Below are 23,212 nucleotides of genomic sequence, written 5' to 3'. Positions count from 1 at the left end.
CATATTTTCTTATAAAAAAAGTCATTTTTAAAATTATAACATTCAGCATCACAAGAGAGAAAAAACAAAAATCATGTCAATTTCTAATCATAAAAATCATGAACCATAAAATAAAAAGCAACACATGTTCTCCAAAATTGAAATGGATTCTTTCCGTTTTGGAAACGTATGCTTTATATTCTTTTTTCCATATGTAAAGAGCAAAATAGATGTGCTCAAGATTAACAAAAAAAAACAACATAAACAAACAAAAAGAAAATAAAAGAAAAAAATGAAATTTAAAGCAAGCTTCCAAATTAAGAAAGAGAAACAACTTGCTTTCGCAACTGAACAATACACTGAAAATTCAGAAAATAATTAATATTCAAATGAAAAAAAAAATATGGCTATTTACAAATCCGTTCAATTTCTTCTGAAAACCACATTACTCAGCTTTCTCAGTAATCCTATCAGCAAGCAAACATAACTTGCTCTTTGACCAACGTTTCACCGTCAAATAAAACCGCAACCAACACTTCACAGCATTTTTTCCTCTTTCCTCTCGCTCTCGTACAGCCACAAGACAGGAAAGCACGACAAGCCAGAGACAACGCCAATGAGCCAGCCGAACACGCAGTCAGACGGATGGTGCCAGTGGTCGCTCACCCGCGTCGCTGCGATCCACATCGACAAAACCAGCGGAATCAAAGACAGCACCACAGCAGTCACATACACAACAGACGGGGTGATCAGCCGGATGTCAAGGCGATCGCGGGGTGCGGATGAGCCGGAGGATGACGAGAAGCATTCGGTTGATTGATTAATGTCATTGTTTGTGTCTTTTGTGGAATTGCAATTTAATGAACACTCGTTTGATACTTCAATGGCAACTGAGCTATTTGCTTCGATGTCAGAAGCTACGGAAGCATCAATCACTCTTCGTTGCTCATGCTGACCTTTTTCATTCGCGTCTTGCAAATGAAAAAGAGAAGTCGATACGTCTTGATTGCTTGGAATAATTTCTGTCACTTGTGATAGCTTTTGTCTATTCTATGAAAGAGCAATGAAAATTGTTATTTGGAAATAGGGACACAATTAATGTATTAATAATTGTTCACAAAATAAAAAATAAAATAAGAATATTCAAACTCTTTGATGCTTTTCATTTTTAAGAAATTGAGTAATTTTCAAAGCTCTGCTAAAGCAAAGCGTAACGCAGAACCAAGCAGCAAATCCAGATGTCGAAGAGTGGCCACTTGGAAATGACATGTGCCCTTCGTTTACAGCTTTTTCATCACCCGTACAAGGGTAATACCCCGATGTTTCAACTCCAAATTCTGCGATTTGTTGTGCTCTCATTTCATGATAAGCTGTAACATTCATTTTACAACGCTCAAGAAAATCAGGTCGAAGACGACCTACACTGACTTTCAAGAGTAATGTGACTGCTTGGTCAAATCCAAAACCGAAGATAAAGGCGAGCAAGCAACCCCAAAACGCAGTAACTTTATCTTGAGATGAAATTATGTAAGCCAAGGCAAACACAATTGAAGAAACAAATGAAAATATCATCATTCCAGCAGTTGAAACTGTTTCCTTTTCATTGTGATGCTTTGATATCTCTATTGAATGAGGAGAAAAAGATTGCTGAGCAGGCTTTATAAAATACGTTACTATCAAAATGTTTAAAGCATTGAAAAACTGAATGACAAAATACACACAAGCAATTAAACTCATGATAAGAGACATAGCAATGAGCAAAATATAGCGTAAGCATGATTTGTGAGAATGGTAACAACTCATATTTGTTTTTCCTTGTGTAATGCAAAAAACTTTTTTGATCTTAAACCTTAGAAAGTGTTTATTTTTCAATATCAAAATTTTTTCAGAAGCACGATAAAGGTGTGCTAAATGCAGCTGAATTATGTTTTATTCGATAATTTGTATATTTTGTTAGCAATTTAGTGCGATTGCTCACTTCCCAATTGAAGAATCGAAACAATAAATGACTGAGAATGAAATCTCATTTTCGAGCGATGACGAAACAGAAATCATCTTAGTCGAAACGAAGCCTACGAAGATGACGAGATTTAAGAAGAAGCAACAGGATAAGGAAAATTATATCAGGCAGGAAGAGAAAAAGAAGAAAAAAACTTCTGTTACAACTGATGAATATTCTTCACCAAATCAGCAAGGAAATTCTTCATTTCAAAACACTAATATAAAAATTCAATGTCCACAACTTTTTGATATGCCCACACCTTCTTCATCATCAGATCCCGAAAATTTGTCTAAAGTTTCAAATGTGTCAAATGTATCGTCCACAACTTTCTCTGCGCATTCATCCGAATCCATTGCTCAAAATAACCAACGTTTGTGCGAATCTTCAGCTGTATCATCAAAAAACTTGATTTCTCAGCAAAATCCGTTGAAGAGCACATTCGTCCATCAGGAAAAGAATATTAACGAACAAAAATCAAAAGAGAATAAATTAACAATTGTAATTAAAAGAACGGATTTTCACCGTTTAAAGCAAAATGAGAAAGAAGGAAAAATATTTTTTAAGCCTGAGTCTGCTCAAAAGGATGGTCAGGCAAAGAATGATAATGGGAAAACAACCTTAAACTCTTGTAAAGAAAAAGTGAGTCATGAAAACAGTGATCTATTCATTCCTGAGCAATATGCGGCTATGATGGAAAATATTTTTATGTCTCAAGAAGATGCTTATCCAATAATTTCTGAGAACCAGAATGGCACACATAATTCTTTGAATCAAACAAATCGTCAAAATCAAGCCAATTCATCGACTTTTTATTCTGAATCTTCTTCCTCTTCATCAGTTACCCCTTCTCCTTCCTCTTCCACTTCACCATCTTCCAATTTATATCTTCCCTCCACTTCAACGTCTTCTTTTTCAATGCCTTCAACTTTATTCAATTCCTCGAATCAAAACAAGGCATTGTCTTCATCTTCATCAGCTGAATGCGCAACACAAACACCTTTAAGATCTGTTTCTGTTCGTCCTGCATTTCCAGCTTCCATTTCACAGTTTAGAACCCAAATACCGAAAATACCTAATCCATTCGACATTTCACCTTTTGGAAATCCACTGCTCTCTTTTCCTCTGATTTCGAACACAGTGTTGCCTTCTTCTTCTTTGCTGTATCCTTTTAAGCCGCCTGTATTGAACAACGTTCCAGCCATTCCGACATTTTCTTCTGTAGCAAAATCTGCGCCTTTGCCACCAGTTGTAACTCCGAAACTTCCTGATTGTCAACCAGATTCATTACTAGGACTTAAGAAAGTGCCATTTCCATCTTTGTTTCCATTACAACCTTTTTCACGTCATACTCAACTGAAATACAAAGGTCGTACTTTTCCATTGACTTCACCAAAAAGTCTGGACAGATCTTCACAAGTGCAACCTGCAGTTTCGTCAAGCCCAATTGCCTCTCAGATCCCAACTACTTTACAGCCCGTCCCGACCAATACTGTAAGATCAAAACCCAAAAGAAAGCAAAAAGAACAATCGAAAAAGAATAGAAATCGAAATAGGAGCAATCTTTCAAAGCACAAAAAATCAGCTGCTAAAAAATCTAAATCACATTCAGCAGCTTCAAATACGAAAAGAAAAGTTAAACGGAGCTATCAAAATGACGATTCTGATTCGTCCTCTTCCACTTCATCTGGCGATTCAGTCGTGCCTGTTGATGATCAAGAGGAGAAAGAGAAAATGAATAAAAAATTAAAAGTGATCTTGCACGAGAAAAGCAACGAGGTGATACTTGCTTCTGGAGAAAAAATAAGATCGATGATCGAAGAGTTTAGAAAGCGAATAAGGCCCAGGGAAAACAATGCAGCTGCTGAAAAGGCTGTTGCAGATAGGAATAAGGTTGGGAGAGAAAAGGAGAACTTGCCAAATGAAAAGGGAGCTGGAAGTTCGCCAAATGATCTGAAGAGAAAACCATCTATTGACAATTTGGCAAAGCTTCAACATGCAAATGAGAATGAGAAAGATGATGGAAAAATTGGAACAAAAGAAGATGGAAGGAAAGAATTTGATGGTGAGGGCATTGAGGATGCTGAAGACAAAACTGAAAGCAACGAAGGAGAAGATGAAGACGAAATGGATGAAATCGACGAGGAAGATGATGATGAGGATGAAGAGGAAGAGACAATGACTATCCTCACTGAAGAAAACATGGAGGATACCACATCAGACAAAGACGATAAATCCGTCGAAAGCGACGGAGCAAGTGAAATTTATTTTGTTAACAAAAAGAAAGAAAGAAAAAGCAGAAGCCGAAGCAGAAGCAGAAGCAGAAACCGGAGTCGTAGCAATTCACAAGATAATTCGAGTGAATGCAACGATCAATCAAATAACAGTGAAGTGTTGAAACTGAAAATGAAAAAAACACATTCAGACAGAAATGAAAATGAAATGTTTGTACGAAAACCTTTTCCTCTTCTCGAAGAGGAAGATGACAATATCGCTGGCAATGCTCCTTCACCTTCAGATTCTCCACAGTTGCCTCATGTTGAAATCCCAAAGTTGCTCGTTCATTCGCTTTCTTCTCAAAACGACTCTTCATTGAATGGTGCTGAAACAGATTCGGTGACACACGATGTGAATGATGCCGATCACACTTCAATTGCTGCTTCACTTTCTTCTTCGCCTTCGCTTTCCTCTTTTGCTTCTGCTTCTGCCTCTGCTTCTGCTTCTGCCTCTGCTTCTGCTTTGACTTCTGATTCAGTTCAAACTCCAGTGTCTTCTTCTTCTTCTTCTTCTTCTTCTTCTTCTTCTTCATTTCATTCTTCTCCTTCATCATCTTCTACTTCTACTTCTTCAATGTCTTCTTTTTCTTCTTCTTCTTGCTCCTCCTCCCCTGTTTGCACATCCACACCCATTCCCACTTCACATCCCACTTCTGAGAGCACTTCATTGCCTCTGTCTGTTCCATCCAATTTGAATGCAACTTTTTCATCTGATTCATCTTATTCACAAACAAATGCTCCAAATGATATCTCATTTCATTCTGATGATTTATCTTCTTCTTCTTCCTCCTCTTCCTCTTCCTCTTCATCTTCTTCAGATATTATTGACATATCATCTGCTTCTGTTTCTCCGGAGCTTTCTTCATCTGACTTGCTGCCTTCTCCTTCTTCGTCTCCTTCTGCCACAACACCTCGCAATAAATCTCGCAAAAAGTCAAATCAAAAGAATTCTTCAAAATCTCCATTAACATCATCTTCACCTTCATCTTCATCATCATCATCATCATCTTCTTCTTCTTCTTCTCCTTTGTCTTCGTCTTTCCTCAGCAGCTTGCAATACACAGTTTCCATGCCTGAAACGAGATATCAGAGGAAAATGAGAATCGAAGAAGAAGTAGCAATGTCTTTCCTTTTGAGGCAGCAGGAAATGATTGACGTAGACAAACTCAAAATAGATGGGGTATTGCCTGCATCACCTCCGCTTTCGCCTGCTGTTTCTTCTTCTGCTTCTTCTTCTTCTGCTTCTTCTGCCTCTGGTTCTTCTTCTACAGATGCGAACACTTCATCATCAGCATCTTCAACCACCTCTTCTTCCTCTTCCTCTTCCTCTTCCTCTTCCTCTTCCAGTTCATCCACTTCGCCAAATTCATCCAATTCACTCATTTCATCCACTTCCACTTCCTCTTCCTCTTCCACCACACCTCTTTCTTCTTCTTCCTCTTCTTCCTCCTCCTCTTCTTCTTCCTCCACTCGTTCGTCAAGACTTCGCAATTCATCTTATTTGTCATCATCTTCTTCTTCCTTCTCTTCTTCCTCTGCTTCTTCTGCTTCTTCTGTCCCAAAACCAAAAAGAAAAGCAAAAGTACTTTCTTCGAACAAAAACATCAATATGTCCAATAAACCCAATAAACCTAATAAACCAAATAAACCAAATAAACCAAATAAATCCAAAAAAGAAACCGAATCAAACAAACCTGCACAAAAATTGAACAAAAGAAATAGACAAATTTTTCCTTCTGTTCTTCCAAAGCAAAGAACACATTGTTTGCCTGCTTCTTTTCCGATGCCTCCGTCTTCATCAAAAAGAGCTGCTCTTTCAGCTAATAGAAAAGGATGTCATTTGTCTGCTTCACAATCATCATCATCTTCTTCTTCTTCCTCTTCTTCTTCTAACAAACGCCTTCCTCTCTCATTGCCCCGCAATCTCAACTCTCTTTCCACAGACCCTTTCCCCTCCTACGACAAACACTTTTTCTCTTCTTCTTTCTCTTCTTCTTTCTCTTCTTTCTCTTCTCCTTTTTCCTTCGGCATAAGCGAACGGCTCAAACGTGATGATCCAAAAAACACCAATCCTCTAATCCCTCCTTCTCTTTCCTCTGCCACGTGTTTTCCTTCCACTTTCCTTTCTCCTGTGCCTCCTGCTTCAATCGCCCTGATCGCTTCTCACATTCGCTCTCCTGCTGCTGAGTCAAATTCTGCTGCTTCATCATCTTCTTCATCTGTTTCTTCATCTCCTTCTTCAATGCTGTCAACAACAAATACAATGAATTCAACGATAATCCCTTCAAATGAAGCAGATGGAGCAGAAGCAGCTGTTCCTATTGCATCTTCAGAAACAACGTTGAAATCAATTCAGTCGGATCAAATGCAGCCTTTGGCCCCAACAGCAAGTCAAACATCAGCATCCAGCACAGACGCTGTATCAACTTCGCCTCTCTCATCTTCCCTTCCTTCTTCTTTTCCTTCTTCCATTTCATCCTCTTCCCTCTCTTCCTCCTCCCTTTCCTCCAATCCATCTTCATCTTCATCTTCATCTTCATCCAAGCCATCTTCATCTCCATCTTCTTCTTCATCCAATTCTTCATCCATCTCTTTATCCCCCTCTTCTTTGTCTCTTGCTGACTTTCTGAATGAACCTGATGGCATTCATTCTTCTCGCTTCCCGCAGCCTTTCCCGAAGGACAATCGACCTTCGTGCAATCCTTATGTTGCATGGGCTCGGATGCCTGTTGTAAAACCTGGTTTAACTTCTTCTTCTTCTTCTTCTAATTCTAATTCTAATTCTTCTGCTAATGCTTCTTCCAATGCTTCTTCTTCAAATTCTTCTTTTCCTGTTTCTTCTTCTTCTTCTTCTTCTTCTGCCTCCACCTCTATCTCTTCATCTATTTCTTCATTGCCCACTCTCAGTTCTTCAGTCAGCCCACATGTTCTTCCAAGGCCATTTGATTCCCTTCAGTCAAGCAGCAGTCCATCTGCCAGCGCCTCTTTGGTGTCTTTGCCTTTGTCTTCACAGCACTCTTTCCAGCGTTCTCCTCAGCTTCCGTTCCAGTCTGTGTCTCAATCTGCTTCTCAATCTGCTTCTCAGCCTTCGCCTCAGACTTCTTCTCTCTCTTCTTCTCTCTCTTCTTCTCAGCTTTCTTCTCAAAGCCAAGCCCTCCCTCATTCGCTTTCTGACACTGTTTCTGCTTCCATTGCTGCTGTGATGTCTTACAACCGCAGGCACTTCTTCAATGTGATCAAATGCGCTGCCCGCTCTGCCAAAAGAGATGCAAAGAAAGGGAGGCAAAAGAAAGGGAAGAAGGCTGCCAAAAAGTGATGTTCTTTAAATGTTCTTTTTGTGTTCTTTTGTGTTTGTGTTTGGGTGCGCTTGTATGTGTTTTATTTCACGTTTGGTGACTGTTTCAAACACATTCACTCATTGAATCTGTACAGTCTTCAAAATGCTTCTTTTTATTTCTCGATGTTCTTCATTAGCATCTTTCTTGTCCATCTTGATGTTTGTCATTATTGTTTTCCGTTAGTTGATCTGTTATCTTTCTTTCTTTCTTTCTTTCTTTCATCTCTTCAAACAAATAACTTTCCATTCATTTCTTGAATTGCATCCTTTTCACTTCTTCTCTTCATCCTTTGAAACACATTTGTCATCATCTGCATTATCACATTGTTTCACTCTTCATTTCTCACTCATGCTTTCAAGAATCCTCATGCAATCGAATTTGTTAATTTTTTTATCAAACAGCACCTCTTTCATTGCATATCTTCATACATCACTACACTTTAACACCATACATATTTCACATATCCACCAAAACACATTCACTGTCAGACATTCACTCATTCAATAAATTCCACTGCACAATCGCACACCCTTGCATCCATATTATTAAACCTCGTCTACAACACTTGTGCACTCATGTGTTTTTGTTCTATTTCAGTTGAAAGTCTTCATGAGTAATCTGTTTCTGCTCACTATTTCTATTTTGTTTTGCTTCACTGTTGTTTTGTCTTTGTTTCAATGAAACTGTTCATTTCCTCTTTCTGAAGTTTCTGCGGTTATGCTCATTTCTTGTTCTTTGATTTGAGTGTAGAATTGCAAAATATTTGAATTTGCTTTCTTTCAATGGCAATTGCTGTTCTCAATCAGTTTTCATTCACATCCTGATATGTTAGATCTATTGGAGTTGATCTTTCATGAATTTTGTTTGAATTTTAAATCATTTTGAGTTCTGCCGTTGCTTGAATTTGCTAATTTCGAAACGTCTCAAAGCGATTTGGAACAGTTTACACACACATTTGATACCTCAACAAGTTCATTGTTCGATCCAATGATACCGATTACAGTTCATGCTGTCTTGTGATTTATAGCGATAGAGAATTATGTTACTCAAATCAACATCAATTCTTCTTTTGATGATTTCAAATTGGATTATTGTTCATGACACTTGATCTCAAGCAACAGTGTTTTCAAAGTGACTTTTGATCCACAACCATAAGCTGCTAACGCACTTATATTACTGTGAAGTTTCTATGCTTTTGAGAATAAGTATTAATCAAGTTGGTGACTTTTCTGAACTCCAACTTTGTATCCCATTCTGCAATCATTATCTTCAGTCAAATACCAGATTCAATGAAAAATTCATCTTGTAACAAGTTGTGATTCAGAAATGTCTCCTCTTTAGCAATGCAACTAATAATTAATCATTCTGAAACTATTTGCATTTAATGAGCATCACTTATTGCAAAAATCCTCAGTTAACATAAAGATAACTCTTCTTGTTTCAGTCTTGATCCCATCATTTGTCAAAAAGAAAGAGCAGATCTTCAACATTGATCTATTTAATAAGACTTTTCTTTTCCTGTTCATTTGTTTTTATTCCTGAAATGTGTTTTTTGCTTCATCTGTACATGAAATAGTTGATTTTAATGATTGGCTAGCATAAGTGGTTTTATCCATTATCTTCTTTGTATTTTTGTTTTGATTAAGTATATTCTCGTTGATATCTATCATTTGAACTTGAAAAGTGTGCTGAACGATCTTTTTTGTTGGTAAGTTAGTTTTTCCTGACAAAAAATTGTAAACCTACCCATATTATTTCAATTTTTCATCATTGTAGAAAATGGTAAATGATCACGAATTTATAAATGGGATAGGAGAAATATTCATTCTATTTAACTCTTAGTAACTATTAATATTTTGAGTTCGCAATTTTTTGTTTACAGTTAAATTCTTCATTTAACATTCCCAATCAATTAAAAATATTATGGGGCTAATTGTTAAGTTTTTGGGAATTCAACAATAATTTTTGCGTTCATAGTGAAATAAGTGAAAGATAAATAATGATTTTTAATTTTATTTGCGTGCCGCTCATGCGTGAAATATTAATATTTTGTTTATTTTGAAAAAATAAAAATGCGAGAGATAATGATTTATATCATGGATATCTTTTTATTTGATCAACACCGATTTTATATCTTGATATATATGTTACATGCAAATGGCATATGGTGTTAATATGTTGAAAGTTTTTTATGACAAGGACTTTTTTTGAAAATTTGTCTTTTTATTTATATCTTCAAAGAAAAGCTTATATTTGTAATAAACATATTCTTCACTGAGGATAAATGTATAAGAGAATTTGTTTATGTACTGTGTTTTTAGATTTGAGTTCAAATTTCCATTTTGATTCTTTTTATCAATTTATCAATTTTCTGGCTATTTACAGTTATTTAAGCTTAGCAAAAGGAAAAGTTAGCATCAAAGTTTAGTAATTTATGTCAACGTTTTTAATTTAAATTTAAAAAAATTAAAATGGTTGAAAATATTGCGTTAAGTGTTTTGGAAACTTTCGAGTGCTTTGTTTGAGAAATAAAAATTGAAGCTCCAAAAATGTACTACGAAAAAATGGAAAAATAGAAAGAAAGAAATTATTAAATTTCGAATATTTTGCGAAGCTGATTTTGCGTTGTTATTTGAGCAAAAGCTAAAATAATTTATTTGTCAGTTAAGATTATCTTTTTAAATGAAACAAATTCATCAATTATTTGTTTAATTTTTTTTTTTATGAAATGCTACGAAAATGTCTATATTTGAAACTAAGAAGTGAATTTATAAAACATTACGAAAATGAATCGATTTAGAAAAGAATAAATAATAAACTTCCACAAAGTTTGTGGTTGATCAAAAAAATTCTGAAAAGACAAAATCAACAATTATGCATTAAATCATTCAAAAAATAACAAAACAGCATCTTATATTCTTCTGACAGATGATATGTACAATTATTTTATGATCATTTACCATAATTGTAATTTATTTTTTGTGCACAAAATATATTGATTCTCTTTTTATAACAACTTTATATAAAAGGAAGAAAAATAGTTTGTTGAGTGTAATTCTTTATTGAAGATTATTTTTATAAATGTCACAAGTTAACACTGAAACAAAACCTGTTCCAAAAGTTGATAAAGCCGCAAAAGTTGCTGGAGATAAGAAAGAGAGAAAGAAGAAGCGTCATGAGACCTATTCCAGCTACATTTACCGTGTGTTGAAGTCTGTTCATCCAGAAACTGGAATCTCAAATCGCGCCATGGCAATCATGAATTCTTTCATCAACGATATCTTTGAAAGAATCGCAACTGAAGCATCTCGTCTTGCTCGCTACAACAACCGTCACACACTCACATCTCGGGAGATTCAAACAGCTGTTCGTCTTCTTCTTCCTGGAGAGCTTGCAAAGCACGCTGTTTCTGAGGGAACAAAATCTGTGACAAAATACATGTCAAATGCATAAACGAAATTCATATATGTGTTGTTGAATACATGAATTTTCCCATTTCTTTTATTTGTGTTTTTAAACACTATTTTAACACGTATTACTGATTGATAGACTGTTTATTTGTATTTTTAAAATTATTAAATCAATTTTTCCAAATTCCAGTTAAAAAGAATTTTCAATTGAAAAAAAAGTTTGCGAAAACGAATTCAAAATATATTGAAAGAAATTTGTGATGAAAAATGTGTTTGTAATCAAATGAGAGAAACCTTCAAGTGTCTATAAAACAAACTTATTTCAAACTTCTCATTTTACATGTATTTTATGATTGAAATATGTTTTTTCAATCAAAATGAAAAATAATAATTTTGTTGAAATTTCTTTTTCAACTATTTGAAAACAATTTTTTTAATCAGTATTCAAAATTTGTTTATTTCTGCTTGTTTTTACAAAGAAAAACAAAAAAAGAATAGTTGACTTCATCTCTGTTATAGAGAATTTATTGATACGGATGATCATAATTTGAGATATAATTTTTTGTTACATAAACTGAAAATCTTTTTGTTATTTTTACTCATGTCAACAACAAATCAGACCTCGTCTGAATCTCAAATTGAAGTAGAAGGTATCTAATTTTGAATATTTTAAAAATGAATTTTTGTTTTTTGTATCAATGTTTTTTTTTTCAAAAATCATGAAGATGAACTTCATCAAGTTGAGCTTTATTTACGGAAAGTTGCATCAAATCTAAATACAACAAAAGAGTGTGCTTGCAATGAATATTTATTTTTTAAAAAATGTTGAACAATTTCGAAAGAGAGCATAAAGCAACAACTGAGAGAGTTGAAAAACTTTTAGAAGGTTTGGTTTTTTCTTAAATCACAATTATCAGTTATACGTTTGCATGCTTTTTCAAGTGGCCAATCATCAGCTTCAGTTTCAACAGTGACAGAATAAACCTTCAATTAAACAAATATTTTTCAAAGATAAATATTCCCGTGAATAACTGTCGCACCGGAATTTATTTGATCAGTTCCGTTCAAATAAATAGAATTATCAGTGGAATTTTCAAGATAATTGTTACAATACGTTTAAATTTTAGTTTATCAAAGGATAATCGAATTTTCAAAATCTTTTTATTTCAGTTGAAAGTTTTAAAGAAAACTAAAATTTTAAAATTTTCGAACAAATGTTAAATTTCATTTTTTTCCAATAACAAATGGAAACAAAATATTATCTTGATTATCTCCCCTCATTAATTTTTGTTATATGATTTTGTTTGATATTTTGATGGCAATTTCATTAATGCAAACTTCTTTTCCGAAATTTCCTTCGCTCATTGAATTAAATGCGCGACCTTGGCTTTTTGAGCTTGAGAGCAAATACAAAAGAACTTTTAAGAATATTAATCAAATTCCTGATGAAGAATTGTTGCTTTTGCGAAGCCATGGATACGACATTGTTTGGTTAATGGGCATTTGGAATCTTGGACCAACGGGTTTGAAAATTGAAAAAGAAAACGAAGGGTTAAAGCGATATTTTGACTCAATTTTACCTGGGTTTGATAAAAAAGAAATATTTTGTTAAAATTCAATTTTTATCATTACTGCAAAACATCTCAGGTGGACAGAAGATGATATAATTGGATCGCCTTATGCAATTAAAGATTATGTTATAAATCCTTGCTTGGGAACAAAAGAAGATATTCTTCTCTTTCGTCAAAGGCTTCATGATTTGGGGATGCAACTTTATGTTGACTTCGTGCCGAATCATTCTGCTATTGACATGGATTTTGTTGTAAAAAAGAAGCACATGTACATTCAAGCTCCACCATCTGAATCACCTCCTTTTAATCCTGATCTGTATTTGCCAAATGGCGTAGCTTACGGAAGAGATCCTTATAGCGGTGCATGGAAGGACACAGCCCAATATAATATTTGGGAACCTGAAATGAAAAAGCAACTTATGGCATTCCTCAGAGAATGCGCAGCTGTTGCTGACGGTGTTCGTTGCGATATGGCAATGCTTCTTCTAAATGATGTTTTTAACTCAACTTGGGGAACCCAGCTATCCAGCCGTGACTATCAGCGCCCAACAAGAGAGTTTTGGGACGAAGCTATTGAAGAAGTGAAAGCGGAATATCCATCATTTCAGTTGATGGCAGAGGTGTATTGGGGGAAAGAGAATGAACTGCTTAAGCTGGGCTTTGATTGGATGTATGATAAAGATGGACTTTATGACAGACTCGTGTCCGGCCACATGGACAATTTGAGGAGCTATATCAAAAGCACAGACTTCAGCAAAATGACGCATTTCGTCGAGAATCACGACGAAGAGAGGAGCATCAAGAAATTCGGTTCTGTTGCTCGTGCACAGGCAGCTGCTGTGGCGTCAATGACACTTCCTGGAATGAGGCTGTTTTTCATGGGGCAAACAGAAGGCAAAGCAAATAAGCTGGATGTCCATCTGAGACGAGGGGCGCCTGAGCCAGAGAACAAAGAAATGACAGAGTTTTACAGGAGGCTGCAGGGTATTTTGAAGGATGAGATATTTCAAGTTGGGAATTGGAGTGTGTTGGATGTGGAAGATATGGATCAGAGCTCATGGCGGTTCTTATGCTGGGCGTGGACTATGGAGAATAAAAGAGTGGTGGTTATTATCAACTACACGGAAGGCAAAGGATACTGCAGAGTGCATCTGCCTGGTTTAGATGCGATTGAAAGAGAAGAGGATTCAGAAGATGTTGATTTGGATGATGTGCTGAACAAAGTGCTTTACAGGCGAAACATCAATGAACTTAAAGAAAAGGGGCTGTTTGTTGCGCTAGATCCATTCAAGGCGCATATCTTGTTTTATTAAATGTTTTTATTAGTAAAGTTCTTTCAAGAATTAACTTCACACTTTTTTGTTTTTCAATATTTCACAAACAATTTCTATTTCAAAAAAAATAAGAAATTAAAAATAATTTCCAGTTTTTATAGCATTAGCATTCGATCATCGCTTGTTCGTGAATTTTTTTTTTGCATTTTTTATTTCTGGAAATATAACTTCCCTTCAAAAAATGTTATATCCACAAAATCAGATTTTTTTCATCAAAGTCAAACTCTTCTTTTGTTTTATGTTCATTGAAATTTTGCTATAATGATAAAAAAAGATTATCACAGTGCAAACAAAATAATATAAAATATACAGAGATGCATATATAATAAAATGATTGTTTTATAAAAGACTTTAATCTTCAAGACTTTCTATTGTAAAAAAAACACCCTTCAAAAAACACTAAGTTCTTAAAAAGGAAGTCCTTTCACTGCATCTTCAACAGCCTTCACACTAATCGGAATCTTAATCGCTGTTCCTCTTTCCATCTTCGGCCCTTCTGCTGACGAGGATGCTTCATCTTTCGAAGCTGTCACAGCTCTCTGTGCAGCTGCAATATCTTTCAGTCCTGTGCCTGTCATAATGGCCACCATCGACATCGGAGAATCTGACAACGGAATAAGCTTCTGTCTCAGCGCTTTCTTAATCCCTGCAATCGTGCAGGCAGACGCAGGCTCAACAAACACACCTGTTTCACGTCCGGTCGTCGGAATCTCTTTGAGAATCTCTTCGTCAGTAACTGTCAGGCAAATCCCTCCACTGTCCATGATTGCTCTGCATGCTCTAACACGATCACGCGGTAAGTTGGCTTCAATGCTGTCAGCTACTGTTGCACTGTCAATGGCAGGCAATTTGTCCCATTCTGTTGGTGTCTTGGCTGTTTTCAAGGCTCGATACACATAATCGCTGCCTTCTGCTTGAACACCCAAGAGCTTGGGCTTGCGGTTGATCAACCCAAGTGAATACAGATCATTAATTCCTGCCCATGTGCCGCTAATAATATTTCCATCGCCTATCGATACGGCAATCCAATTTGGAGCTGAAAATGCACCTCCTCCAAGCTCGACAACACCCATATCAATGCATCTTGCAGCTTCTGCGCACATTCCCATTGCAAGTGGATGCTCGGGCGCAGTCCCTCTTAAAACATAACCTGCTAATTGCTCGCATATCTCAAATGAAACTGTTTTCTTTCCTTCTGATGTGTAGGCATTATATCCAGTGCTGCGGCAGTACCATCCGAATTTTTTAGTGCATTCTTGGCAAAGCTCAAAAGCATCGTCGTACACTCCATCGACAAGAAATACATATGCTCCAAAACTCCTAAGCTGTGCAATCTTTGCTGGAGGTGCAGCGGCAGGTACAAATATAATGCACGGTAAGCCTAATGAAGCGCAAATTCCAGATAATGCAGCAGCAGCATTTCCAGTTGATGCAGTTGCAACAAGAGGTTTTTTATCGTGCAAGGCCTTTGCAGCAACCAGAGAGCTTGCTCGGTCTTTTAAGGATCCTGTAGGATTTCTTCCTTCGTCTTTCAGATAAAAGTCAATTTTTGATCCAGACTCCCCAAGTAATTTTTCAGTAGCATTCTGGGGTATGTGGTGAAGAGGAGTACCTCCTGCAACGATTGGTGGAAGCCTCGCTCCTTTTTGGATTGGGAGAAGGGGAAGGTATCTCCACATTCCATCTTTCTCTTTTCCAAATCCATCTTTTTTAATCGCTTCGCGAAGCTTGTCATAATCGTAAATTACATCGTAGTTTCCTCCGTCGTAAGGGCACACATAAGTTTCATCAGCTTCTGCTTGTGGAACTTCATTTCCACAGATTGTACAACGAAAAGCTTTTATGCAAGTGAAGTCCATTAAAATATAAAGGGGAATTATTAACAAAAATTTTATTAAGGTACAAATTGAGATAAAGGAAATTGTTTTGATATGTCGTTGGAAGGCTCAAATGTAGCAAGCTTTTCTCAACCATCTTCCAAAGAAGGACTAATTATTGGACATGGAGCGGAAGCTGTTTGATTTTTTTTTTATTACTAAATATTATAATTTATTTAAAAAATAGATTGCAGTCAAAATTCAGCAAGAAGGAACATTTTTTGTAAAGAAAACTCGCTTTCAAAAGCAGTATAGAATACAGGAATTAGATCAAAAATTGAGGAAAAGCCGAACAAATCAGGTTTAGATTTTTTTGAAAAGTGCTTTTAAAAGATTTTTTTGCAAAAATTTTTTTAATTTTCTAGGAGGCACGCAGCTTGCAGAGAGCAAGTGAAGTTTGCAATGAAATGAAAATTGCTATTGCTTTGTGATTTCATTTTATTTTTAAAGAAAGCAAAAATTTTTGTACCAAAAGTTATAAATGTCAATTTGAAAGAATGTAGTCTACTAATGGAATTTATAGATGGGATATCCGTTCGAAAATGGCTTAATGAAGGAGTTACTCCGTTATCCTTCTTTGTTCCTCCATCTGTTTTGCAAGACGAAAATGCTTCTAAAACCACAAAGAGTGAAAAAATGAAGCGCTCAACATGTAACAATGATGATGATTCTCATCTTCCAGCTCCTCCAAATGTTGAATCCGAGGAAGAACAAGAAGATTCAGAGGGAATTGACGATAATAGTGAAGGAGAAATTTTGAATGAGAAATTGGATTTAACTTCAGCATGCCAATCTTCGTTATCATCTTCGTCATCCATTGTTTCAGATAAGCCTTCCCCATCTACAATTAGTTCTGCTGCTATGTCATCATCGTGCGAAATGCATACGAAAGCCAATTCTTTTGAAATGGCTAGTTCAATCAGTCAACTTGCTTCAGCTATTGGATGTACTATTGCTCGTCTGCATGCTGCAGGCATAGTCCATGGGGATCTAACAACATCCAACATGCTGATCAAAATGTTGAGCGAAGAAGATAAGGATAAGGATCTTCATTTGCAAAAAGCTTGTGTTGTATGACTTTGTATTTTTTTTTTCGAAAATAGTAATTTTTATTTGTTTTCAATGATGTTTAAATATTAAATCTTTAACTGTTTTCTTGTAATTCAATTGAAAATCGTCCACATTTTGATTGCTTTCATAATATGACAACCAAAATCAACGAAATGATTAAGTATTTTATTGACTTTGGACTTTCTTATTCATCTTCATCTGTTGAAGATCAAGCAGTCGATTTATACGTGCTTGAACGAGCAATTCTTGCAACTCATCCTGATAAACCACAATTTGTATGTAATTTTAACACTGTTTGAGTTTTGTTTGTTTGATGATTGGTGATTTCTTTTCTTATTTTAAGCAATTTTCGAATAATAACAGTTTTTATTTAAGTTTTTTTTTTATTTTCATACTTTATTTCAATTATTAATTTTTTATTTTTTATTTTAATGAATGAATATATGTGCACGTATGTTATGTTTCGTCTCGCAACGCAATCTTTCAATAGTTTGAGCAGATTCTGAAAGAATACTCCGAAGCTTGGCAGAATGCTTCTCTTGTTGTAAGCAGATTGTCTGTTGGTTTGGATTTTGAAAATTTGTCGATATTTTATTGAATCTTATTTGAAATTTTTCTTAAAAATTTCTTTTTTTAATTATTTTTCAACTTCAACGTTGTTCTTATTTTTATTAAGTTCGCGCGAGAGGAAGAAAGAAGAGCATGGCTGGCTGAATTGATTATCTAAGTTTTCGGAACAATTACATCATTATCAGCGTGAATTCATTCATCTGTCCGCTTTATTATTAATTACTTGATGCTTTGTGAGTTTTTAAATACATTTTTTTTAAGTGCAAAACTCCAAATTCTCTCATTTCATTTTTCGAAATGTGGGCGGATCATTTTCTTTTTTCATTTAATTGCTAATGAACAGTCTTCAAGAGGATTTAGCAATTTCATGCCCTGGTATTTTATTTTTATACATCATCTATCAATTTTTAATTTGATGTAGTAATTTATGGAGAGAATGGATTCCCTCTTATGATTTTAGTTGCTTGTTATCTCTCTTGTCTTCTTATATCTGTTCAAGAAACAATATCTGTCTTCAAAACAAGTGGATGCTCAAAAGATATCATAAAGAAATCATTTCTAACATTAATCTCCGTTTTTTTGTTGATGAAAACATTATGCCTTCTTGTTCCGTTCCCGTTCGAACGTCTCAGCTCAGTACTTGTATGCGATCAAACGCCACGATATTTCATATTTCTTAGCTGGCAATTTTTAGCTATTTGGCTTGGAAGTGCTGTTTTGTCAGTGATTACAAAAAAGAGGTCTTCAAAAACTTGGATAGCAATAATATTCATTGTTGCCTTTATTCTATTGATTTCTGGATCAGTTACAATAAGTGTTTTAACAACGGTTTATATTTGTTTCCTTTCTGAGCCTTTTGATTTTTTGCTTTCTAATTTTGAAAGAAAAAAGAAAATTCCATATTAACTCCATCGCAGCGCGAAAAAGTTCTTTCATACATAGATATTGCCAATTACTTTACAATAATTGTGTCAATACTTATATATTGGATTAGGCTTTTGCAAATTTTCTTCAAACTTCGAGAGTCAATACCATATAAAAAGAGAATAAAAGCGTTGATAATTACGATTTTTTTCATGATTTTAATTTTTTTGGCTCGCTTGGCTTATGTAACTTGTTCGGCATTTGATGTGAATATTTTGCAAGCAAAGCTTAGTCAATTAATAGAAAAGATAATCGCTGAAGAAAATCCAATGTTTGATTTTTCATATATTCCAACTTAAAATATTTCAAATTTTTTTTATTGATAATTATTGTTTTTAAATGAAGCTGGCAATATTACTGCATTTATTTAGCATTCTATTTTATTCTTGAAATTCTTCCATCGATTCTTCTTCTTCTAACGTATTTTCTTCTTTCTGCACAGTCTTCGTCAACTAAAAATGCATCAAAGCTTCTTTCAAGCAAAACACACGTCATTGAACGCACATCAGGAAAATTCAGTCGAGCTGAAAGAGGAAATGATGGAAAAAGCGAGAAGAGAAGGAAAGAATGGCTGGAGAAAGAAAAACGAAAACGGGAAGACAAGAGGATGTACAATGCATTCAAACGTAATTCGTATGCTGAAACTGAAGAAGAGACAAGAAGAAGGATGGGATATGGACTTGAAAGTGGAATGGGTCAGGCGCTTATTGAGCATATTGATGCTTCAGAGGAAGGAGGAGATGCAGGGCTGAGGTATTCACAGCCCCGCAAACAGGAATACGATGCAGGGTTTATCGAAAGGTTCGATGGCATTTCAGGAGGCGAAGAGGATCTGCTTTATCCCACTTCATATTACTACACCCCCAAATCAGTTCAGCAAGAGCAGAAGCTCCAATGCGACCATTCTTTATCTGCTCAATATCCTTCTTCTTCTTCTCTTTCCTCCGCTGGCTTTTCGCTCTCTTCTCAAGTAGCATCTGAATCTCACCCTGCTCAAAAAGCTGCATCATCGACTTCCTCGTTCCAACCACTTTCTCCTTCGCCTTCCTCATCGCTTGAGCGTGATCTTCCTGCTCTGTCTTTGTCTTCCCAAACTCAGTCTGCTACTTCTGCAACTGATCCTATCCTTGTCAATTATTCGTCTTCTTCTGGTAGCTCTGGGCAACATACGTCTGCTTCCCGAATAAAAAGCTCTGGTTATCCTTATTCTTATGTCAATTCACAATCTTCTTATCCAGCTAATTCGACGACAATGTACCATGCAAATGCGCATTCTTCTTCTTCTTCCATCATTTCAGGAGCTTCTTTCTCATCAACTTATACGTCAGCCACACAACCGCCTTCTGCACCAAATCTGTGGGTTGGGTGGACAAACGAGGAAAGAGAAGGAAGAGGAAATGGACGGGAAAGAGAGGAATTCAGATTGCACGAAGAGAGGGGAGAAAATGAAAAAGAGCAAAATGATCTTAAAGATGGAGCAAAGGCAAAAACAAAAGAGAAGAGAAGCAAGAATGAACATCATCATCATCACCACCACCACAGAAATAAAAGTAAACGGGACAATAGTCAGATATTAGATATCGTTGGAATTAACAGCTAGCTTTATTTGAATTATTGCCTTTTTTGTGCGGTTTTTTACTTCAAAAATTATGCAAACGCTGAGCTTGTTTTATTTCTTTCGCTTTGTTTTATGTTTATAAATAAACTGAATGAATTTTTAAGGTTTAGAAGTTTTATTGTGATGATAAACTTTTTTTCTGAGTTTGAAATTTGCTTGTTAGGTTTTTATTTTTCATTAAATATTGTTTTATAAATTTTTATTTCATTTTGGAATTATTTTTGCTGATTTAAATTTTTGTATGTCTTTTTTTGTTGTTATCAATTTATGTTAAAATATAAATTTTTTCACTTTTGTTTTCTTTTTTTGGAAGTTGTATTTTCTCTGGCGCATTTTTTGAATATTGCATTGCAACAATAAAACACAGAGATTATGTACAACAGTCCCATTCATTAGAGTATTTTTGGTGTTAATAGCTCTTCTTTTTCTTGAATTTTTTTTATTCTCCATTTTTTAATCTTTTTGTTTGTTACACTGTCTGATATTATCGATGCTTCTGTTATTTTGTGTAAATTATGTAAAATGATGAACTTTGCATTTGTTATTTGTTTTTAATCAATTGAATAAAAGACACAAACTTTATATTACACCTTCTAGATAATTTTAATTATAGAAAACTATGTTACATCACGAATTTTAAAAGAAAAAAGTATTATGAAGCTTTTTGAGTTATTAATTAAACCTCTGTAACCTGACAAATCACTTGAAGCCTCGTCTGTCACAAAAAAAAAAAATAAAAATAAAAAATAAAAAAAAAAATAAAAAAAAATAAAAAATAAAAAAAAAATAAAAAAAAATTTCTCAATTTTAAATTTCAATAAAATAAACGATTGCTAAAACTTCAAAAGATATTTCAAATCACTTTGAAATTTTTTGTTGACAGCATCTGAAATATCTGTCTTTTTTTTTAATTCATCAGTAACGATCAAAGACCGTCATTGACAAATTGTGACAAAAAATCCCTCAACTGGCATTTCCAATCGAAAAGTTACATTTTGGAAACTCGATAGCATAAATATAATATGGCTCATCCTTTCTGAAATCATTCTTTTGTTCGAGTTTTGATCAAAATTTTTAATCTCAATGGAATTTTCGAAATTATGAACTAAAACTGTTAATACTTATTGTTCATGATGACGTTATTGTAGAAACAATATTTTTAACAAAAATCCCATTGAGGTGAAATTTGATCAAAACTCGAACGAAAGAATGATTTCAAAAAAGATCAGCCATTTAAAAAAAAATAATTTTTTTTTTGATAAGAATTGTTGTATTTGTGTGATTATATTTGAAATCATGACTTTTTTCTATGTGTTGAATTTTTATTTTTTTTTTTCGAAAATGGATTGAAAATCATCATTTCCATATTATTTTGAATTGCAGTTGTGACATAATTGAACGTTTTTGCTCAAATAAAGATAAAAATATATTTTGAACACCTTTTTTTTCTGTGTTCTTTTGTTGATATTCAAGAAAATTTTTTGAACCGAAAATTTTGAGAGAAACAATATGTTAAAATTTATTTGTAAAATTCCTTTTATTCAATTTTCAATTAATATAAAAATTTCATATTTCGATTGAATTTCTGTTCCCACTCACCAAATTTCACAGTCACGAAAACAATATTTTGAAAAAGGTATTATTTCAATTTTCGTAAAGTTTCGTGAGTGGGAACAGAAATTTGATTAAAAAATGAAACTATATTTTATTCGAAAATAAAACAAAAGGCACTTTTTTAAAAAATTTTGATATATTTTGTCCAAAGTTTATTTGAATACAAATATAATAATGGAAAAATTGCCTTTAACAAACACATAAGCGATTTTTTTTCAAATCATTCTTTCATTCAAATTTTGATAGAAAACTTTTCCTCAACGAGGATACAAAGTTTATTCTATTCATATGAACAGTTAAAATGCAAGTATTGACCTGCATTTTTCGACAGATTTTTATCATTTTCATCGAAATAAAAAATTTTGTAAAAGTCAAACAAAACTGCAAATGGAGAAGATACTGATGCCACGTGATCAATTCACTTAATTTGAAAATATTTTCGTTCATTTTTGTTGGATTTGTTAGGTTTTTGGATTTCAATAAATAAAACAAGCAAAGAAAGGCATAAGGCTACTTTAAGGGGACCCAACAAATTAAAAATAAGCTTTATGAATAGGCTGAATGTTTTCAAGTGAACTTTTATCAACACTCTTTGGTGATGATAATATGTTTTATTTATTATTTTGCTTTTTTAGGGTTTTCTTTATCAAAAACAATTGTCCCCAAATTGAAATTTTGAAATTTTTTTTTGTTAAATTTATTAAATAACAATAAAAAGACATTTTTTTAGGTTCTTAAATTAGTTTATAAAGGCTATTTGTTGATGTCAGGGTTGATAATAACTCAATTTAAGTATTTTAATGAAGTTTGAAAAAAGTCTCGTAAAACGAAAGATTTGCATAAAAAACCATTCAATCATTTTGAGTTTTGATCAACAGGTTATTATTTACCTAACGTGTTTATAATATCTTAACATTGTATTTTTCAGCTATTTATTCAAAGATTTAACAATAAAAGTGTGTATCCTTTATGTAGCCTCTTGCCCAAAGAAAGGACAAAATGTTGTTTTTGGGTTCTATTGTGTAATTTTAGGGTTAGGATTTGCCGTAGACAAATTTTTAAAATGGCAATAATTTATATAGTGGGAAGAATAATTTTGGTTCCAGGACCTTCTCCATTTGCACCAAGATATTTTGAAGTCATTTTTTTCAAAACGAACATAAGCAACTTCATGTCTTCAAAATCATTCTCCTTTTTTTTGTCTTTAATATGGGCAAGATCTCTTTATTATCATTCAAATAATGCAATATGTTTCTTGCTCAAACCAAGGATTTTTCCTCATGCTTCTTCTTTAAAGTCTCATTTGGTTACCAAACTTAATATGAGATACATTTGAAACTATAAACAGCTATTGTTCAAAATAGATCGATAAATATTTGATTATGTCCCAGTGAAATTGCTTCTTATTTAAAAATAGATGATGAATGTCTGATACCAAAATGAGTAGTGAATGATAAGAACTGTTTATTTAACACGTGAAAGATACTTAATAATAATAATAATAATATTATTATTATTATTATAGTAATAAAAGAAGAAAAGTTAAAGGAAAGCAGAATAAAAGATGACATGTTGTTGCCAAATCTTGTTCTTCTGAAATTCATGTTCAACACTAAACCTTGCTCAACAAG

General features: G+C 34.1%; 8 protein-coding genes across 8 annotated transcripts; 6 read left to right on the top strand and 2 right to left on the bottom strand.

The window, feature by feature from the left end:
* Window positions 1–516: 516 nt before the first annotated feature.
* MONOS_9811 (putative diacylglycerol diphosphate phosphatase / phosphatidate phosphatase) lies at window positions 517–1,782 on the bottom strand (the record flags this gene model as incomplete). Its single annotated transcript, XM_067880346.1, has 3 exons — window positions 517–1,029; window positions 1,129–1,652; window positions 1,701–1,782. 3 exons carry the CDS (start codon window positions 1,780–1,782, stop codon window positions 517–519), a joined length of 1,119 nt encoding a protein of 372 aa, XP_067729974.1.
* Window positions 1,783–1,831: 49 nt separating this feature from the next.
* On the top strand, window positions 1,832–7,969 carry MONOS_9812 (uncharacterized protein). Its single transcript, XM_067880347.1, has 2 exons — window positions 1,832–1,881; window positions 1,937–7,969. Exon 2 carries the CDS (start codon window positions 1,985–1,987, stop codon window positions 7,568–7,570), a length of 5,586 nt encoding a protein of 1,861 aa, XP_067729973.1. The 5' UTR covers window positions 1,832–1,881; window positions 1,937–1,984; the 3' UTR covers window positions 7,571–7,969.
* Window positions 7,970–10,026: 2,057 nt separating this feature from the next.
* On the top strand, window positions 10,027–11,045 carry MONOS_9813 (Histone H2B; the record flags this gene model as incomplete). The annotated part of the gene is made up of 3 exons (XM_067880348.1): window positions 10,027–10,034; window positions 10,622–10,632; window positions 10,684–11,045. The coding sequence occupies 3 exons, from the start codon at window positions 10,027–10,029 to the stop codon at window positions 11,043–11,045; spliced, it is 381 nt and encodes a 126-aa protein (XP_067729972.1).
* A 514-nt stretch (window positions 11,046–11,559) lies between these two features.
* Window positions 11,560–12,217, top strand: MONOS_9814 (uncharacterized protein). The gene is made up of 4 exons (XM_067880349.1): window positions 11,560–11,652; window positions 11,728–11,791; window positions 11,845–11,888; window positions 11,945–12,217. The coding sequence occupies exons 1-4, from the start codon at window positions 11,604–11,606 to the stop codon at window positions 11,974–11,976; spliced, it is 189 nt and encodes a 62-aa protein (XP_067729971.1). The 5' UTR covers window positions 11,560–11,603; the 3' UTR covers window positions 11,977–12,217.
* Window positions 12,218–12,283: 66 nt separating this feature from the next.
* On the top strand, window positions 12,284–13,992 carry MONOS_9815 (putative periplasmic alpha-amylase precursor-like protein). Its single transcript, XM_067880350.1, has 2 exons — window positions 12,284–12,586; window positions 12,650–13,992. Exons 1-2 carry the CDS (start codon window positions 12,297–12,299, stop codon window positions 13,884–13,886), a joined length of 1,527 nt encoding a protein of 508 aa, XP_067729970.1. The 5' UTR covers window positions 12,284–12,296; the 3' UTR covers window positions 13,887–13,992.
* Window positions 13,993–14,110: 118 nt separating this feature from the next.
* MONOS_9816 (Threonine synthase) lies at window positions 14,111–15,774 on the bottom strand. Its single transcript, XM_067880351.1, has one exon. It carries the CDS (start codon window positions 15,764–15,766, stop codon window positions 14,315–14,317), a length of 1,452 nt encoding a protein of 483 aa, XP_067729969.1. The 5' UTR covers window positions 15,767–15,774; the 3' UTR covers window positions 14,111–14,314.
* Window positions 15,775–15,808: 34 nt separating this feature from the next.
* On the top strand, window positions 15,809–17,945 carry MONOS_9817 (putative protein kinase). The gene is made up of 7 exons (XM_067880352.1): window positions 15,809–15,922; window positions 15,972–16,085; window positions 16,150–16,179; window positions 16,235–16,855; window positions 17,017–17,130; window positions 17,346–17,418; window positions 17,532–17,945. The coding sequence occupies exons 1-7, from the start codon at window positions 15,839–15,841 to the stop codon at window positions 17,567–17,569; spliced, it is 1,074 nt and encodes a 357-aa protein (XP_067729968.1). The 5' UTR covers window positions 15,809–15,838; the 3' UTR covers window positions 17,570–17,945.
* Window positions 17,946–18,501: 556 nt separating this feature from the next.
* MONOS_9818 (uncharacterized protein) lies at window positions 18,502–20,549 on the top strand (the record flags this gene model as incomplete). Its single annotated transcript, XM_067880353.1, has 2 exons — window positions 18,502–18,620; window positions 18,695–20,549. The coding sequence occupies 2 exons, from the start codon at window positions 18,502–18,504 to the stop codon at window positions 19,947–19,949; spliced, it is 1,374 nt and encodes a 457-aa protein (XP_067729967.1). The 3' UTR covers window positions 19,950–20,549.
* Between the last annotated feature and the right edge of the window lie 2,663 nt (window positions 20,550–23,212).

This window comes from Monocercomonoides exilis (assembly GCF_001643675.1).
Source record: "Monocercomonoides exilis strain PA203 chromosome Unknown scaffold15-1837935, whole genome shotgun sequence".
In the NCBI taxonomy this organism is placed as follows: domain Eukaryota; phylum Preaxostyla; order Oxymonadida; family Polymastigidae; genus Monocercomonoides; species Monocercomonoides exilis.
Note: the sequence above shows the minus strand (reverse complement) of the source record. Positions and strands in the feature narration are given on the sequence as shown.

Excerpts from the sequence above, each read along its gene's own strand:
- MONOS_9812 (XM_067880347.1), top strand. The coding sequence starts at position 1,985 with ATGACTGAGAATGAAATCTCATTTTCGAGCGATGACGAAACAGAAATC.
- MONOS_9814 (XM_067880349.1), top strand. The coding sequence starts at position 11,604 with ATGTCAACAACAAATCAGACCTCGTCTGAATCTCAAATTGAAGTAGAA. Across the intron at positions 11,653-11,727 it reads ATCTCAAATTGAAGTAGAAG|ATGAACTTCATCAAGTTGAG; the intron begins GTATCTAATTTT and ends AAAATCATGAAG. Across the intron at positions 11,889-11,944 it reads AGTTGAAAAACTTTTAGAAG|TGGCCAATCATCAGCTTCAG; the intron begins GTTTGGTTTTTT and ends TGCTTTTTCAAG.
- MONOS_9815 (XM_067880350.1), top strand. The coding sequence starts at position 12,297 with ATGATTTTGTTTGATATTTTGATGGCAATTTCATTAATGCAAACTTCT. Across the intron at positions 12,587-12,649 it reads TTTGACTCAATTTTACCTGG|GTGGACAGAAGATGATATAA; the intron begins GTTTGATAAAAA and ends AAAACATCTCAG.
- MONOS_9816 (XM_067880351.1), bottom strand. The coding sequence starts at position 15,766 with ATGGACTTCACTTGCATAAAAGCTTTTCGTTGTACAATCTGTGGAAAT.
- MONOS_9817 (XM_067880352.1), top strand. The coding sequence starts at position 15,839 with ATGTCGTTGGAAGGCTCAAATGTAGCAAGCTTTTCTCAACCATCTTCC. Across the intron at positions 16,086-16,149 it reads GGAAAAGCCGAACAAATCAG|GAGGCACGCAGCTTGCAGAG; the intron begins GTTTAGATTTTT and ends TTAATTTTCTAG. Across the intron at positions 16,856-17,016 it reads ATTTGCAAAAAGCTTGTGTT|TATTTTATTGACTTTGGACT; the intron begins GTATGACTTTGT and ends GAAATGATTAAG.